This window comes from Poecilia reticulata, chromosome 16 (assembly GCF_904066995.2).
Source record: "Poecilia reticulata chromosome 16, P_reticulata-male-v2, whole genome shotgun sequence".
NCBI lineage: Eukaryota > Metazoa > Chordata > Actinopteri > Cyprinodontiformes > Poeciliidae > Poecilia > Poecilia reticulata.
In genome coordinates, this window is record NC_088845.1 from 4,354,502 (window position 1) to 4,369,397 (window position 14,896).

The window sequence follows — 14,896 nt, forward strand, 5'->3', positions numbered from 1 at the left end:
CAGACCTAATCAATTTTTTACTGTTTACAAACAAAAATCTTTAATTCAGAAGATTATTCTTCTGATACTCAGACATACACTCAGAGTAACCTGAGTATGTCAAAAAGCAGATTCAGATGTGGTTTGGAAACATTTTTCCTTAAATAAATACAATTAGTATTTGAAATTTATATTTTGAATTTACTCAAATGTACTTTGTCTAATAATAACATTAGTTTGATCTCAAACATTGAGATACACTGTTGGCAACGAGGTTGCTAATTACATTCAGACTCCTGAGATTTTTTAAAGAATATGGTTAAGTAGTCTTCTTAATTGCACAAACCTCATCCAAAACATTAGAAATTGCGTTTTTTTATTCATTTGCATTAAAGAAAACATTCCTTCCTACATTGTGTATATGTTAGGCAGAAAAAGTCAAAAGGAACAAATACACAATGTTTAATATGTGGTGTGATGAATCCTGTGTGTAGCTTGTTATATGACTGCAAGTCAAATGTCAAATTCTGCTGTATCCTGCATGACCTTAGAATTAGAAATTGTAATGAAACATATTTAAGAAATTCTCACCTAAAGAACATCTCCGTCTCTCCATTGATCTGTTAGATAGTGAATTCATGTATTCATGTCCCTCCATGGTTTTGGCTCAGTGGCTAGAAGAAGTTCTGCCTGAGAGGGTCCAGTGATGCCACCATCACTCACCCTTTTTTAAGCCAGCTGGTTACAGTGGAGCGGAAAAAACTAGGTCACATGTTGCAAAGTAATATATGGCTGATCTTAAAAATATACTATGGAAATAAAATGTGGTTCACTGACAGGGAATTCACCAAACACTTTAAACTTTCTTTAGAAACATGGAGGTAGGCTGCGGTTTCTATACGAGCAACTTTTTCAGGTTGAGGATCTTTGAATAAGTAGAAAAATACTACATGTTTAACCTTTAGCTTTTGATTAGAAACACATTTCTAATCATGATGATAAGTTGCAGGCTATTCTCAGAGGGACCTTGGGTGTAATCTTAATTAGTAGAATTTTCTACAACTTCACTGTAAACAACGTTAGCAGTGAGTGTACTGTTTCATGGCAACGTAGAGACATAAAGCATATTCATTGCACCTACAAAAAGCACATCCTGTACCACGCAGACGTGCACATATACTTCCCTTATGACTTCATATCCTAACTGCTGTTATTATGGATTGCTTTATTTCCTGTCATTAGTGGTGTAAAAGTCTTAGCAGTCTTAAACTCTTAGTTTATTACAATACAGTGCATCAAAGTTACATTAAGTAAAATCACTAAAAACATAGCAGACAGCCAAATGTACATCATTAGAAGACAAAGAACAAATATGCATAAGCTTTAAATACATTAAATCTGACATAGAAGGGAGTATTTGTTAAATTATAACTGTATCTGCCCTTTGTCATGAGGTTTGTACGTAAAATGTTATTGTTGAATGATATTGTTGAGATGTTCAGGCTTGGTGGAGTTTATTAGATCTACAACTGCTTTTTGTAGATCTAATAAAACTCTGCGGTAGAGGCAAGCAGTTTGGACATTTTGGTGTCAGATAGTGATGAAATAAGTGCTGGCATGTCATCATACAGAGCATGTAGTAATTTTCCACACCTAGTTTTATAACGTTGCTCTCCTTTAACACTATAAACTTCATGATTTCAGTTTCTAAATCCCAAAATGCTCTGATTACACATTATTCTGGAAGCTGAAGTCTTCCTCTTTGGTCATTATGCTGGGGACATGGGATGGAGAAAAGCCTGGTCTCTGGGAGCCAGGTCCTCTGCTGTGAAGGTTAGTTTTGTGTACCAGGAAGGTGAAAAAGGCTTTTGGTAATTCTCAGAATAAGGTATTGTCTCTTCTGCCTCACAACACAAATTCAGGCATAGAGATTTTCTCTGCTGATTCTACACTATTGTTAATTTCAATGACTGAAACTATGACTTCAACGAAAAAAATATGAAACAAACAAGCCAGAAGCTAGCTTAAAATAAGAATATCAACAATTTAAGTGAGATTTAATAGTATGAGGGGATCAGATTCTTATTGTACATCATGGCAAAGTTAAACTAAATTTGATAAAATCTTGTGATTTTTCACATTAAGTTAATTACCATAATGTGTTTTGTTTGTAATAGGAACTGTTAATAAAATCTAAAACTTAAACAAATTATTTATTTGACAGTATCAGATTTAATTTCATTGCATGTTACATTAAATATAATGCAATGTTATGTAAATTCTACAGAAATTAATAGATGAACAATAAACAAAATGCAATAATAATAATAATAATAATAATAATAATAATAATAATAATAATAATAATAATAATAATGTATTGTTCATTTATTCAATCAGTTACAGGTAAGTTGTTATTGTTGAGTTGAAATGATGAGAATCATTTCCATGTTTTTCACTTGTCAATAAAATGATCTTCACCTGTCAAACCACCTGTGACCAGCAGGGGGATCAGCGCTCACATGAAGCATCCAGAAATGAACCACTCAGCTGGAAAGACTCGGTGCTTCATGAAGGTCCATTTGGCAATCAGAGCTGTTCTCCACATGCTGCTCTGACATTATGAAGATTTTTCTGTTGCATTTTTTTCAATAGTATTCTCTAAGTGTGCTGTTGCCACTTTTCCCTGTGTGCTTAAATGTGTAGCAGACCCAGTAAGGCCTCTTCTTCAGTCAGAACAGAACTTGCTGTTTAATGGAATAATTTAAAATTTTTTTAAAATTTTCTTTTTTTCCCTTTTTTTGTAAGTCTACAAAAGTGAAATCAGTTTTTTGCATAAAGAGGAATGTTTGCTTTGTTAAGGTTACTCCTGCAATTCTGTTTTATTGTTAGATTGCTAATTTCTAAAGATCAGTTGGATTAGTTTCATACCAATTATTATGGGTTTTATTTGTTTTATATGTCTCTGCCTCTGTGCCATGGTTGTTCATGAAAAAAAAACAAATTCAATGAGACATTTAACTAAATAAATATGTAAATGAAATTTAATTAGCATAGATATATGAATATTTAGGTTGGGTCAAGATGGGTTTCAAGGAAACAAAAATACAAATTTAAACTCAGCCAATTTAATCTTTATTATAAGACCGAATATATAAAATGGGAGACAGGAAATTGCATAAGTATGACTAGTTTGAAGAATTAAGTACCTGCGAGTGGCAACAAAAGCTTTGGAAAGTGTTCTTAATTGATGATTATCAACTATATCAGGTTTCACTTCAAGTGTTTCTTCCCATGATTGCAAGCAATCACAAACCAAACATCTGAGGTAATTCATTAAAAAACATATTTATATACTTTCTTCTCTCATTTTAGTTATTGATGGAGCAGCTAACTAAAATATACTATTATAATTTGATCTGTTAAACATAAAAACCCAGTAGACAGTAAACGTATTTCAGCAAAAGCGACTTTCAAATGGAGCCTCAAAATGGAAACAGTAGCGATGTGAAGATAGAACAAACTCTTTGTTGGTCAGAGCGGATGCAGAAGCTTCGCTCTCAAACAGCAGCGAGTTGCTCAACCTCCACCCACACGCAGCCAGACTCAGTTCTACTGAGGAGGTTCACAGATGTGAAATCTATTTTTAACCTTTGCTTTTCAACCTGATGCTCATTTGATCTTTCGTTCATCCTCCCTGTGCAGAAAATGGTTGTCTTTACTGGACCTACGCTGCTGTTGTTGGTGACTTTGAGTCTGTTGTCTGCTGAAGAAACGGGTCAGTAAACAGTTTTTTATTTTAAATTTCTCTCACTCTATATTGCTGATTCAAGACAACTAGTGTCCGAATTATGAAACAATCTAAATGTAGCTATGTTGAAGAAAAATATAAACAGTTTTTAAAATAAAACTTTCAGGGAAAGAATCACATTTGAAAAATTACCAGGAATCTCTGTTGATACTAAATATTTTAAACAAAAAAATAATTGTTTCATTTATAGATCACATTAAAAAACAAAATAGGTTGCACCGCCTGCTTTAGGAAGAACATAGAAATTGTAGCACAATAAAATAAGAGATTAACAACATATTAAAAGGAGGTAAAACTTCATTGTATTTGACAAAATATACTCAGACATTTAATACTGAAAACCCCGATAATCAATCAATGTAAATCACTCCATAACTTTTTTAATTTTAATCACTCTTACAAGGATTTTATTGATTTTGCATACAAGTTTAATTAATGTGTGACCAAATGTCACTGCAAAACTAACAGGTGGAAATAATGTGAAGCATAAACCAAGTAGGTCAACATTTTTGGCTCTAGAAAAAAAGGACGTCACTAAACAAATAAGAAAACCTTGATCATCATAGGCTGCAAGGGGAATTAGAAGGTGAATCTATAATCCTGCTCTTAATTTGGGACAGACAAACCCAATATATATTTTAATATATTTTAGTAGCCCACTATAAGCAGTTTGTATTTCCTGCCTTTGAACACTTTGTGAATTTGCAGTCATATGATGTTGAGTTTAATCCATTTTTCATGTATGATCCACTTAAAGCTTTAACAAAGATTTTTCTCGCTCAACACTTTCTACGCCCTATTTGTTGTGTTTTCAGCTTTTCATATTCCCTATAAATTACCAACCTTCTGTGCTGTGGAGTTAGGATTTTTTTTTTAAAATCAGCGGTAGTTGGTTTTAGTGTGGTAAAAACATTTATTTTCTTAATACAAAGGAATTTGCTTAATCCACAGGATGTTCCATGCAAATAAAACTGCTTTTTTAAATTTATTTAACCAAAATCTTGTGTTTGGTTGGAGAAGAAGTTGTGAAGTTTTAACTAAATTAGACCAAAAACTTGTGATCCAATTTGAACAAAATAAATGAATCATCAGCTTAATTTATGAAGCACCTGAACAGCAGCCGCAGCTGAATCATAGTGCTGAAAATCAGGTGAAAGAAAACATCAAATATAAGGACAAAACTAAACACAATACAATGTTAAATAACTACAATTAAATGCAAAACATGATAAAACACAACAATAAAACAGATCAAGCCTACTGCAAACCAATGAAAGCAGAGTAAAATCCTCAGCTGGGTTTTTAGACCAGCGAGTAAAAAGAAGCTTTGAAATAGTTTTAAAAATTGACAGCAATGAAGGAAAGAGTCGACTTTATTTTATTTAGTTATTTACTTTTCAAAAACTACCACTGACTTTGGTCCAAAATTATTTTTTAAGTCTGGGAATCAAATTTAAGCAATAACTATTAATAACTGAAGATGAAATAACAGAGATCTGTGGTATTTTCTCCGAAGGCCATCATGAGATACATTTTATACCACATTTGACCTGGGGCTGGGTTAGCAAACCAACTCAAGTTGTGTTTCCTTTTAAATCTTGGTTTAAAGTGTGGGTTAACACCAAAACTAAATTAGTATGTAGAAATCTACATTAATGTACCAGTAACATAGTTTGTTTTTTGAGCTGTGTGCTGTAAAGGTGCTCGCTTCTTTTTTCCTATGCGAATCTCAATAGTCTCTAAATAAATGTTCATATTTTACACTGGCCACATTAAATCATCTGTTTCTGAATTTTGTTAATGGTCTTTTTAGCAGAGTTTAAACATAAATGTTCAATATACGTGCTTGATTTGTTTGTTTGTATGCTGTTTATTAGTTTATCAGGTTTTGAAATATTTTCAGCATCACAGAAATTTCTCAACACTGTGCAAATGTTCTTTAAAACTTGTTCTTTAAGAGCTTTTATAAACTTAGAGCACACAAAGTAGGTAATGCCTGATGAAACTTCTGATATCTGTTCTTTTATTAAAACTAAATTTTAATAAAATAATTAGTTTTGTTAAAACTAAATTTTAATTTAAAAAACAGAGTCGTAGTCGTGGAGGTTCACTGTGAGGCTGAAGACGGAGCGCACCGTAGGGCTTTGAATCACATTCCACATCTTCAGGTTTAGAACTATGAGCCTCAACTCTTGTTTTTGTAGATGTATCTACTAGATCAACAGTTTTACCAGAACAAGCCTTATTGTTCTGGTAAAGCTGAGCCCTCAGGGAACTGTCACTCAGTCCCTGCGTAAATCCAAACAGAGCAGCGGATTGACTCCTGGAAGGAGTGAGGACTGGTTGTTCTGGTTACGATGTATACCCCCATTCTTTACTTTGGCAAAGGCAATAAACAGAACTCATTATGAGTCTAAAATCAAGTGCAAACCTTATAATTCGTTCTTTCTTTTCTCATGTTGCAGATTACTTGGTGGTCCGTTACCCTCAAAGGACCATCGAACCTTCTAGAGGATCCTCAGCCAAACTATCTTGTGAGGCAAATTATGACTTTAAAAAGTGTGGAGTGGTACATGTGGTGTGGCACAAGTTAGAAGAAAACTCTGAGCTGACCAATCCTGACCAGTACCTAACCACAGTCAACGAGACGATCAGTGATTACAACTGGAGACGCAGACAAGTTGTGACGGAGATTATGAGTGTGGCAAAAAGGGACGACGGTCGATATCAGTGTAAAGCTACATGTGAGAGTGGAGAGCAAGCAATGGGACATTTCATTACCATCAATGTCAAAAGTAGGTGGATCAGAATTTTTTAAATTAGATTAAGATAACTGGCTAAGAGTAGGGCTGCACAGTGGCGCAGTTGGTAGAGCTGTTCCCTTGCAGCAAGAAGGTTCTGGGTTCGATTCCCGGCCCCGGTCTTTCTGCATGGAGTTTGCATGTTCTCCCTGTGCATGTGTGGGTTTTCTCCGGGTACTCCGGTTTCCTCCCACAGTCCAAAAACATGACTGTCAGGTTAATTGGCCTCTCCAAATTGCCCCTAGGTATGAGTGTGTGTGTGCATGGTTGTGTGTCCTGTGTGTCTCTGTGTTGCCCTACGACAGACTGGCGACCCGTCCAGGGTGACCCCGCCTCTCACCCAAAACGTTAGCTGGAGATGGGCACCAGCAACCCTCCCGACCCCATTAAGGGACAAGAGTGCAAGAAAATGGATGGATGAATGGCTAAGTGTTTAAATCATTAATGTTGACCTGAAGTAAGACATGTTACTTTCTGTCCAGTCTAACATCTTGTTTTGCTCTCTGTTATATTTTCTTGCAGGTAGACCATATCCCTGAGCTGCTGCTTTTCCAAAATCAGAAGATAAAATGATCATGGGTCAAAGTATGCGCCTCTGAAACATAATCTTTTGTCTTAAGTTATCCAATTAGGTCAAACTATATTTCTGTGCAGATTAACCTTTTTTCTGTTGTACTTCATTAGATAATATGACTTTTTCTGTCAATGATATGTCATGAATCTTCCTAACCTTTAATGTGCTTGTGTGTAAGCGAAACCAGCAGAGTCATTAAAAACATTTGGTCAAAACAATCATGTTAAACTAAAGACAGATACATTGTTTAATTGAAGAGCTCCAGTCATTTATGTGGAATTTATGCTTAAATCTTTGTGATTGTTTTCTACTGAAAAGCTGTTAATATGATGAATGTAATAAAATTTGCTTCTTGGTCAGTTTTCTGAGATTTCTTGACAGATGCGTGGTTACAATCTTTGGCTCACTCCTGGTTGCTGATATAAAAGGAAAGTACGTACTGACGGACTAAGCACAAGTCTGTGGAGTGGAAGAAAAATCAAGCAATTTTTGGGAGGAATTTTAAACAAAAAAAGTAGCACAATAATATATCTTATAACCAAATCTCAGTCCTGTCTGACCTGGTTGGGGAAATCCTTCTGGGTGGATTTTCAGCTTTCTGTAGACTGAAAAACATCTAATTAAAATGTTAAAATGTCAATTCATCCCCATAGTAACACTTGAGATGTTACCATTAAAAAGAATAGATCTGATTATTCAACTGAATAACTCCATTAATCATAAAAGTTTTAAAGAATAAAAAAAAACAAGCAAAATAAGATCAATCAAATGATTACTTGGAAATGTGTCAGCAGGAATAATGTCAGTTTTCTTTGCACATAACAAAAGACCTGGCCATGAGGATGCTGAATGTGAAGGAAGATGGAGAAAAGTAGGTCAAATGAGATATTAGTGTTCACAATTCTTCACGTCGTAATTCATGACATCCCATCTCCATGATATGAATACATGATTCGATAAAGAAAATTATTTCTCTAAGCCTTTCTGTAATTTTTTACTGTCTTTCCTTGAATGTAATTTAAATGAGCAGAGGTCTGATAATCTTAGCAAGTCAGAAAATGGCTATGAGGAAATAGCTGCTCTTCAGTCAGGAAACTGAAACTGTGACTAAGTACAGGATGAAGATCTAACATAATAGTGAGTAAGAGAGCTTGAAATGAACCACTGTTACGCAAAAAAATATGCTGCAACATTTTGAAAACGTTTTTATGAGTCAATCTATGCTGTTTGTCTTTGATGGTAGAGAAACTATTTTTCAAAACAGAAATACTTTTTAAACCATCTTTACTTTCAGCACATTTAAGGTACATTTACTGTAATTGTTCACTTATTTCAAAAACATACCTGTAGACTTAATATTCACCACATTGTCCTCTCATTTAGTGCGTAATGTGATTATGGAAGTCAACTAACAGGAAACTCCCTTGCCTGCTGGGTATTATTGTGGAGTCCTTTAGAAAATATAATCCACACAGATTATACTGTGTGTCCTTGAACCGAACATGCAAACTGTCTTAAAAAGCTATTTTCAAAGTGTTAAGGAACTTTTAGAGATGAATATTTCAGACAAAATATATGGTACTATATTGGTGAGCATGGTCATCTCCACAAAAGGTTCTGTGGTTTGAGTCTTATATGCAAGCCTTTCAGGAAGTGGGTGAACATTGTACCTGTATGTGTTCTCATTTTCATCACAGAGGACACAAAAGCAGCATATGTTTTTTGGTGCAAAGATAATTACAGAATTAGCTGATTAAAACTGGTAAGAAACATGTCTGAAGGAATTACCTGCAACGATTTTTACAGAAATCGGGTTTTTATAGTAGTTTCAAAATCTAAGTTTAAGAATGTAACATTTTATTTTTAATGCATGGATGTCATCTCTGCATTTTAAATACATTTTTTGTTATACTGTATCTTGATGTCTTCTTTTTTGTTTTTTAAATAGCTGGTCACATAAAAACAGCATGCATGTGTTGGGTGCTACAGGAAACTTTGCATTTGCTCTTCTCATCATGGACAGGAAACCACATTATGTTCAGGTTGAAAAACTGCTTCACAGAGACCCCACGCTGGTTCTGCTGTTGCTCTCTTATCATTAAAAAAAAATTATGGAAGTAAGTATTTGTATGTTAATTAGCTGTTTAATTGTTTTTATCTTTTTGGATAATAAATTAAATTAAAAGAAATACAGTGAGACATTCTTGAAAACATCTCATCCCTGTAAACAATTTGTGTTTTTTGTACCTTCGACCAAGATAACTTGGCCTGTATTTTTTTTTATTTCTTTGCTTTACTTTGCTGTGGAGGCTGATTAACACCAGCACACTCATCTGGTAAACATACAGTATGTACTGTCAATACATAAACAAATGTTTCATAGTCTTCTGTCACTTTATTTCCACTCAAAAAAAGTGACATTTGTATTTTTTTTTATTTTTTTTTTAAATACATAATCTCTGATGAATGTCAAGGTACATGAAATTCAGCTCACTGTATTGAGTTTATTTTATGTAGCCTGGATGTGAATATTTGAGTTTGTGACATCATTATTATTTTAAAGAATAAATTACTATTCGAAAGGACCAAACTGAAATGACCCAATCAAGATTTACAGATCATCTTCAATAGATAAAAAGACAAGGATGGTTAAAAAATATTTTTAAAATGGTAGAAACAAAAAAGTATGTCAAAAAAATCCTCACCTGGTTCTTTATTTGCATGCTAATAAACAGAGAACTTTTGTTGTGCAAAAAATGTAAATACCTCCTTGTTCAAAGAACAAACATGGTAGGAAATCCAAGTCCCTTATTGTAGTTTCCAATTTCATCCAGCAGATATAAATTCTTTTACTGTCCACATTTCAATCTTCTGGTTTGCTCTCCTTGGAAGTATTGTGAGATAACAGTCCACAAACTTGTTGGGAATGTGCTGGTTTGATAAACTTGCTCTGAAGGAAAACTCTGGGAACACAAAGCCCCTCTTTCTTATTGACCGTCTCTCTCAGGACATATTCATTAACCACAGACTGGAAGCCCGCCTCTTCAAACAGCTTAGCCAGGAACTCTGAAAACAGTGAAAGGAAACAGATTGAGACTTTAAAAGAAATCAATCACAAAGGACTGCTTGTTATACGCTATATTTGAGAAGCTACCATAGTTTAATGGATATGCATTCAAACACTACATATTCACATTGTATTTGGTCAATTAGAAGAAGTTTTAATGTTGATGTCACATTTCAGATTTACTTTAGAGTCCAAGATGCTAAAGCTCAAGGGCAATGGAGAAAAAAAAACAAGAAGTAAGGAACTGTTGGTTAATCACAAGAATATAGGCAAAGCAGACATCAAAATAAAGAGCTGTGTATTTATTCAATTTATTAATAAGAAAATTAAATACATTTTATGTCTCCTAAAAGGCTGTGTTGAACAAAATACCTAAATTTTACTTTACTGACCTTTAGAGAAGAAGTAGGACCTTGTTCCATCTTGACGGACGTAGAAGTTGTCCCCCAGCTTGCTGCCAGATTTAAACCGGAGCATAGCGTGATCATAGAGGCCGTAATCCCTGAACAGGACGACACCGCCAGGCTTCAGGACCTGAAAGTAAGATTCAGACCATATTAGACAGGTCCATGTTGACCAAAAGCACACAGAGAGAATCCCACCAGAAAGTCAAATGATGTTTCCAAAAATGTTGGCATGTACAGAAAGTACAGAAAGAAAAAATGCGCACTTAAATGAATGTTGTACAAACTAGCCTGGGACTTTAACTTGTTAATCTTAATGGATTAATAACAGAAAAAAAATACGTAAAAAATATTGAAGGCAATTAATTACAGAGTGGAATGTAAACAGATATGCCGTCTAACCTGGTGTTTAAAGAAGTCAAAGATTCTGAATTGAAAAACTTTGCTAATTGCAGTGGTGGAGAAAGTACTCAAAAAATTTACTTAAGTAAAAGTACAAATACACAGTCAAAAATGTACTTAAGTAAAAGTCAAAGTACCACATTAACATTTTACTTAAGTAAAAGTAAAAAAGTCCTGGCTTTTAAAAATACTTAAGTATTAAAAGTAAAAGTACTCGCTGAATGCATTACCTAATCGCTAATATCATTAAGTGTGCCGATCGTATTTAATTTTAATACATCAGAAATGTGCCATTTTAATGAACACTACCACAGATTAAACATGTTCTTATTGTGTTTATTCTCTGTAACAGTTTAGACTTAGATATGTGATTCTATGCATCATAATTTCAGGGATGGAAACATTTTGTCTCCTGTCCTAACATAGCATGAACTTCATTAGTCACATTTATTTAGAAAGAAATCTAACTGAAAGGGGATGTAAAGAAGGTGCGGGCGGGGTGGAGGACATGCAACCAAGGAGCCATGTAGCAGAGTTGTAGTCAAGACCACCGAACCCAAGACCAGCGCCCTGCGCTAAATGACACAATAACATTAAGTTTACCTATCAAAATTGGTTTTCAGATTGATCTGAAAGATCCACATTCCCATAAAAACACCTAGATATTAAATACTTAGAGCTGAAATGAATTTAACCAGTATCAATTAAAACTCACTTCATTCTGTTTTGCTTTCATCGCTGTGCTACAATCCGCAGATGTCTCCTGCTATTCCTAGAAAAATAACGCCCTGGGCGGTTGCCCATATTGCATATGTCAGAAACCACAACTGAAACATCGCAATTAACGGTAAATAACGTTCAACTATGAACACTGTCCAACGGCGCAACAAGTAACCAAGCAGAAGGAGCACCGTGACTGTTTTCATCCTCCCTCCCACTGCGATGCTTGCCACCATGACAGGAGACGAAATCAATCAATGAGCATGCTCTGTGTTCATACGTTCAACTTTTACTTATTCAGCGATTAAATAAATGTCTATATATATATATATATATATATATATATATATATATATATATCTGCAGTGTACACAAGAACAAAGAACGGCTCTCAGTGAGGCTTCAGTCCCTTAGGACTTAGTAAAGATCCGTCCAGAAGAATCGGATCGTTCCTGAATGTCATATCACTATATTGCAGACTTTGGTCACAGCGTTGTCCCATATATGCGACACCTCAGTCAAAACCTCCACACAGTAATTCAGGGCATGAGTGACAACTGTTTTTCATCAGATGCAACATGTGTCTCTGTACAGCTAGCTTAGCTAGCACAGATCTTACCTTTCTTTAAGCTTTCCTTCCAAGTGACGCTAAAAGTTGGATGAAGTTCCACCATCAGTGAAAGCGAAGCGCTGCTGATTTTACATGTCACCATATCTATGATTTATGCAGCGCTATTATATTATAGACAAACATCTCCTCCCGCTCAGAGGAAACCACTGCGCATGTCTGGAGCTCCGCAGCGAGTAAAGGTGGAGCCGATGGGTGACAACAGACACTAAGTCACGTTATTGCTCGGATTTTACGGCGCCACCTTAAATCCCTGAACTTCACATTTTAACGGACAAAAAGAGCAACGAGACTTGGATGTAACGAGTAACGCGAGAGTTTGTAGAAATGTAGTGAAGTAGAAAGTACAGATACTTACTGTAAAATGTAGTGGAGTAAAAGTAGAAAGTACCCATTATTAAATCTACTTAAGTAAAGTACAGATACACGAAAACTGTACTTAAGTACAGTAACGAAGTACTTGTACTTCGTTACTTCCCACCACTGGCTAATTGCTTCAAAATTTGCCCTTATTATTTACAAATCCAATTCCCCACCAATAGTACAAACACAACATCTTAAACTAGAAAACCTATTTGTGTCACTATGAAACCATCAACACGTTTTGCTTGTCCATCTCTGTTTTTACCTTGCCAATGTTCTCTAAAGCCACCTTCATCTTGTCAGGATGAACGGCTGACAGGACAAAGATGAGAGTTACGACGTCGACGCTGGCCTCTGGAACATTTTCCATCAGATGGTCTTTCGTTAAATCACACTGGAACGCACAGCAGCGCTCGGGGCGGTACAGAGGATTTTTCTGTTTCAACAACACAAAACAAATTACATATACAACCTGCTTGATGATTGGTTGTAAATACTCTCAAGCACAAGCTTTCAAAACTAAACTACACTCTATGATCAGAGCTGCTGATTGTAATTAATTAAAAATGTTTGACATCAACAATCAGTCTGATTTCAATAAATCTTGAATCATGTTTGTCAATTTTTAGTTATTGTGCATTGAAAAAGCAACTAAATTGTTAAATGTAGAATTGGGTTTCTGTAATTAATCAAAAGCAATTCAAAGATTCACAGGTTGAAATCTTACTTTGACAAATTCAACAGCTCGGGGTGAGAAATCACACGCATAAACAAAGATGTTGAGGTCTTCCTCCAGCAGAGGGAAGATGCAGTTTCCTACTCCACACCCAGCCTCCAGCAGAACCAGCTTCTGGGACTCAAACTGAAAAGACATCAGGAAAAATTACAGAACTCACAATTAAATCACTGTTAAATCACAATTTATTTACTATATGCATGTGTTGATATAAGTTCAAATTATGATAAATACAAAAACTTTGAGACAACTACAAAAATCTAACTTTGACATTCCTGTGGAGTTAGTTGTGTCTACCGTTTCTTCAAAATGTATTTATAATAGTGGGGAGCATTATTAAATAACTAAATATCCTGATAAACATTACAGGGACAGAAAAAGTTGTGTGGCTCACCTAAATGAGCCACACAACTTTTGGTCCCATCAATTTCTTCTAGATGCAAAGATTTCCCTCAAAAAATCTTTCAAACATACAATATCTACCACTTAACATGCTGATGGCTGCTTACATCTTTATACCCTGGCATTGTGTTGTACCGAATGTTATCAAGCTGCCAAATTCCTGGTTTTACAGTAAGTCGTATTTGATTTTAATCAGTTGATCATGTTTATTTGAGTACTTTTTGAGAATTATCTCGGTCTGCTAACCTCTCTACATGCTTGGAGCTCCTCAAACTCTCTGGTGGTCCAGTGTCTGTCTTTGAAGAAATTCGTCGTATTTCTTTTGTAAAACAAGTCCCAGTTTTTTTGAGCTTCTTTTTCAAGTTTCATCTGTTTGAAGTCGGACACCAGAGTCCGCTCGCTGCTCAGTCTGTCCAGCTCCTCCTGGCTTAAATGTCTGGCTGTGGAGGTTGTTGTTTGTCCGCATGGAAACGTTTCATCTTTGGATTCCAATTTCACGGTTTGTGTAAGCTCAACTTCGCACTTTTCAATTGCTGTAAGTGACATGATACATTAAAAATGATTGGGTGCCTTGTCAACAAGTAACAATTTTTTTAAAAAGCTAACATCTAGACATTTAAAACTAGAATATAATTTGCTAAACTTTTCCACCGATCGACGCCATCTTGTTCGTTATTTTAACTCTACCGTGTGGAGTCAAAAATAGTGATTCCTTGTCCATTTCATTGGCATCACTTTCTTGACATACATACAACTTTTCAGTAAACATTAAATAAAATGTGAGATGACTTTAATAAATTATTACGTTGAGATTCACGTTTGTTCATTAAAAATTTACTTACAACCAACTTTCGGAAGTATTTTACAGTCGAACCAAAAGCGGAAGTGCGTTGTTGTTTTGCTAATAGTTAGCATCCGCAGGCTAACTTTTTCTTTATTTGGATTGTCTGTTTAACTCAATTGAAACAGCCAGATTTAAGTCGGCGCTTCAGAGGATTTGACGCAAATG

General features: G+C 35.1%; 2 protein-coding genes across 2 annotated transcripts; one reads left to right on the forward strand and one right to left on the reverse strand.

Annotated features, from left to right (window-relative positions):
• The first annotated feature begins 3,530 nt into the window (after positions 1 to 3,530).
• Positions 3,531 to 7,524, forward strand: LOC145547587 (uncharacterized). Its single transcript, XM_081597182.1, has 3 exons — positions 3,531 to 3,757; positions 6,256 to 6,585; positions 7,114 to 7,524. The coding sequence occupies exons 1-3, from the start codon at positions 3,688 to 3,690 to the stop codon at positions 7,128 to 7,130; spliced, it is 417 nt and encodes a 138-aa protein (XP_081453308.1). The 5' UTR covers positions 3,531 to 3,687; the 3' UTR covers positions 7,131 to 7,524.
• Positions 7,525 to 9,863: 2,339 nt separating this feature from the next.
• On the reverse strand, positions 9,864 to 14,835 carry mettl6 (methyltransferase 6, methylcytidine). Its single transcript, XM_008430845.3, has 6 exons — positions 14,730 to 14,835; positions 14,134 to 14,420; positions 13,477 to 13,611; positions 13,015 to 13,185; positions 10,625 to 10,766; positions 9,864 to 10,231 (listed from the first exon to the last, which is right to left on the reverse strand). Exons 1-6 carry the CDS (start codon positions 14,800 to 14,802, stop codon positions 10,029 to 10,031), a joined length of 1,011 nt encoding a protein of 336 aa, XP_008429067.1. The 5' UTR covers positions 14,803 to 14,835; the 3' UTR covers positions 9,864 to 10,028.
• Positions 14,836 to 14,896: the final 61 nt, after the last annotated feature.

Bases quoted from the DNA above. Each gene is read 5' to 3' on its own strand.
- LOC145547587 (XM_081597182.1), top strand. From the start codon at position 3,688: ATGGTTGTCTTTACTGGACCTACGCTGCTGTTGTTGGTGACTTTGAGT. The intron at 3,758-6,255 runs GTCAGTAAACAG...CTCATGTTGCAG, and splicing joins GTTGTCTGCTGAAGAAACGG to ATTACTTGGTGGTCCGTTAC.
- mettl6 (XM_008430845.3), bottom strand. From the start codon at position 14,802: ATGCTAACTATTAGCAAAACAACAACGCACTTCCGCTTTTGGTTCGAC. The intron at 14,421-14,729 runs GTAAGTAAATTT...TGTCACTTACAG, and splicing joins AATACTTCCGAAAGTTGGTT to CAATTGAAAAGTGCGAAGTT. The intron at 13,186-13,476 runs GTAAGATTTCAA...TTGTTGAAACAG, and splicing joins GAGCTGTTGAATTTGTCAAA to AAAAATCCTCTGTACCGCCC.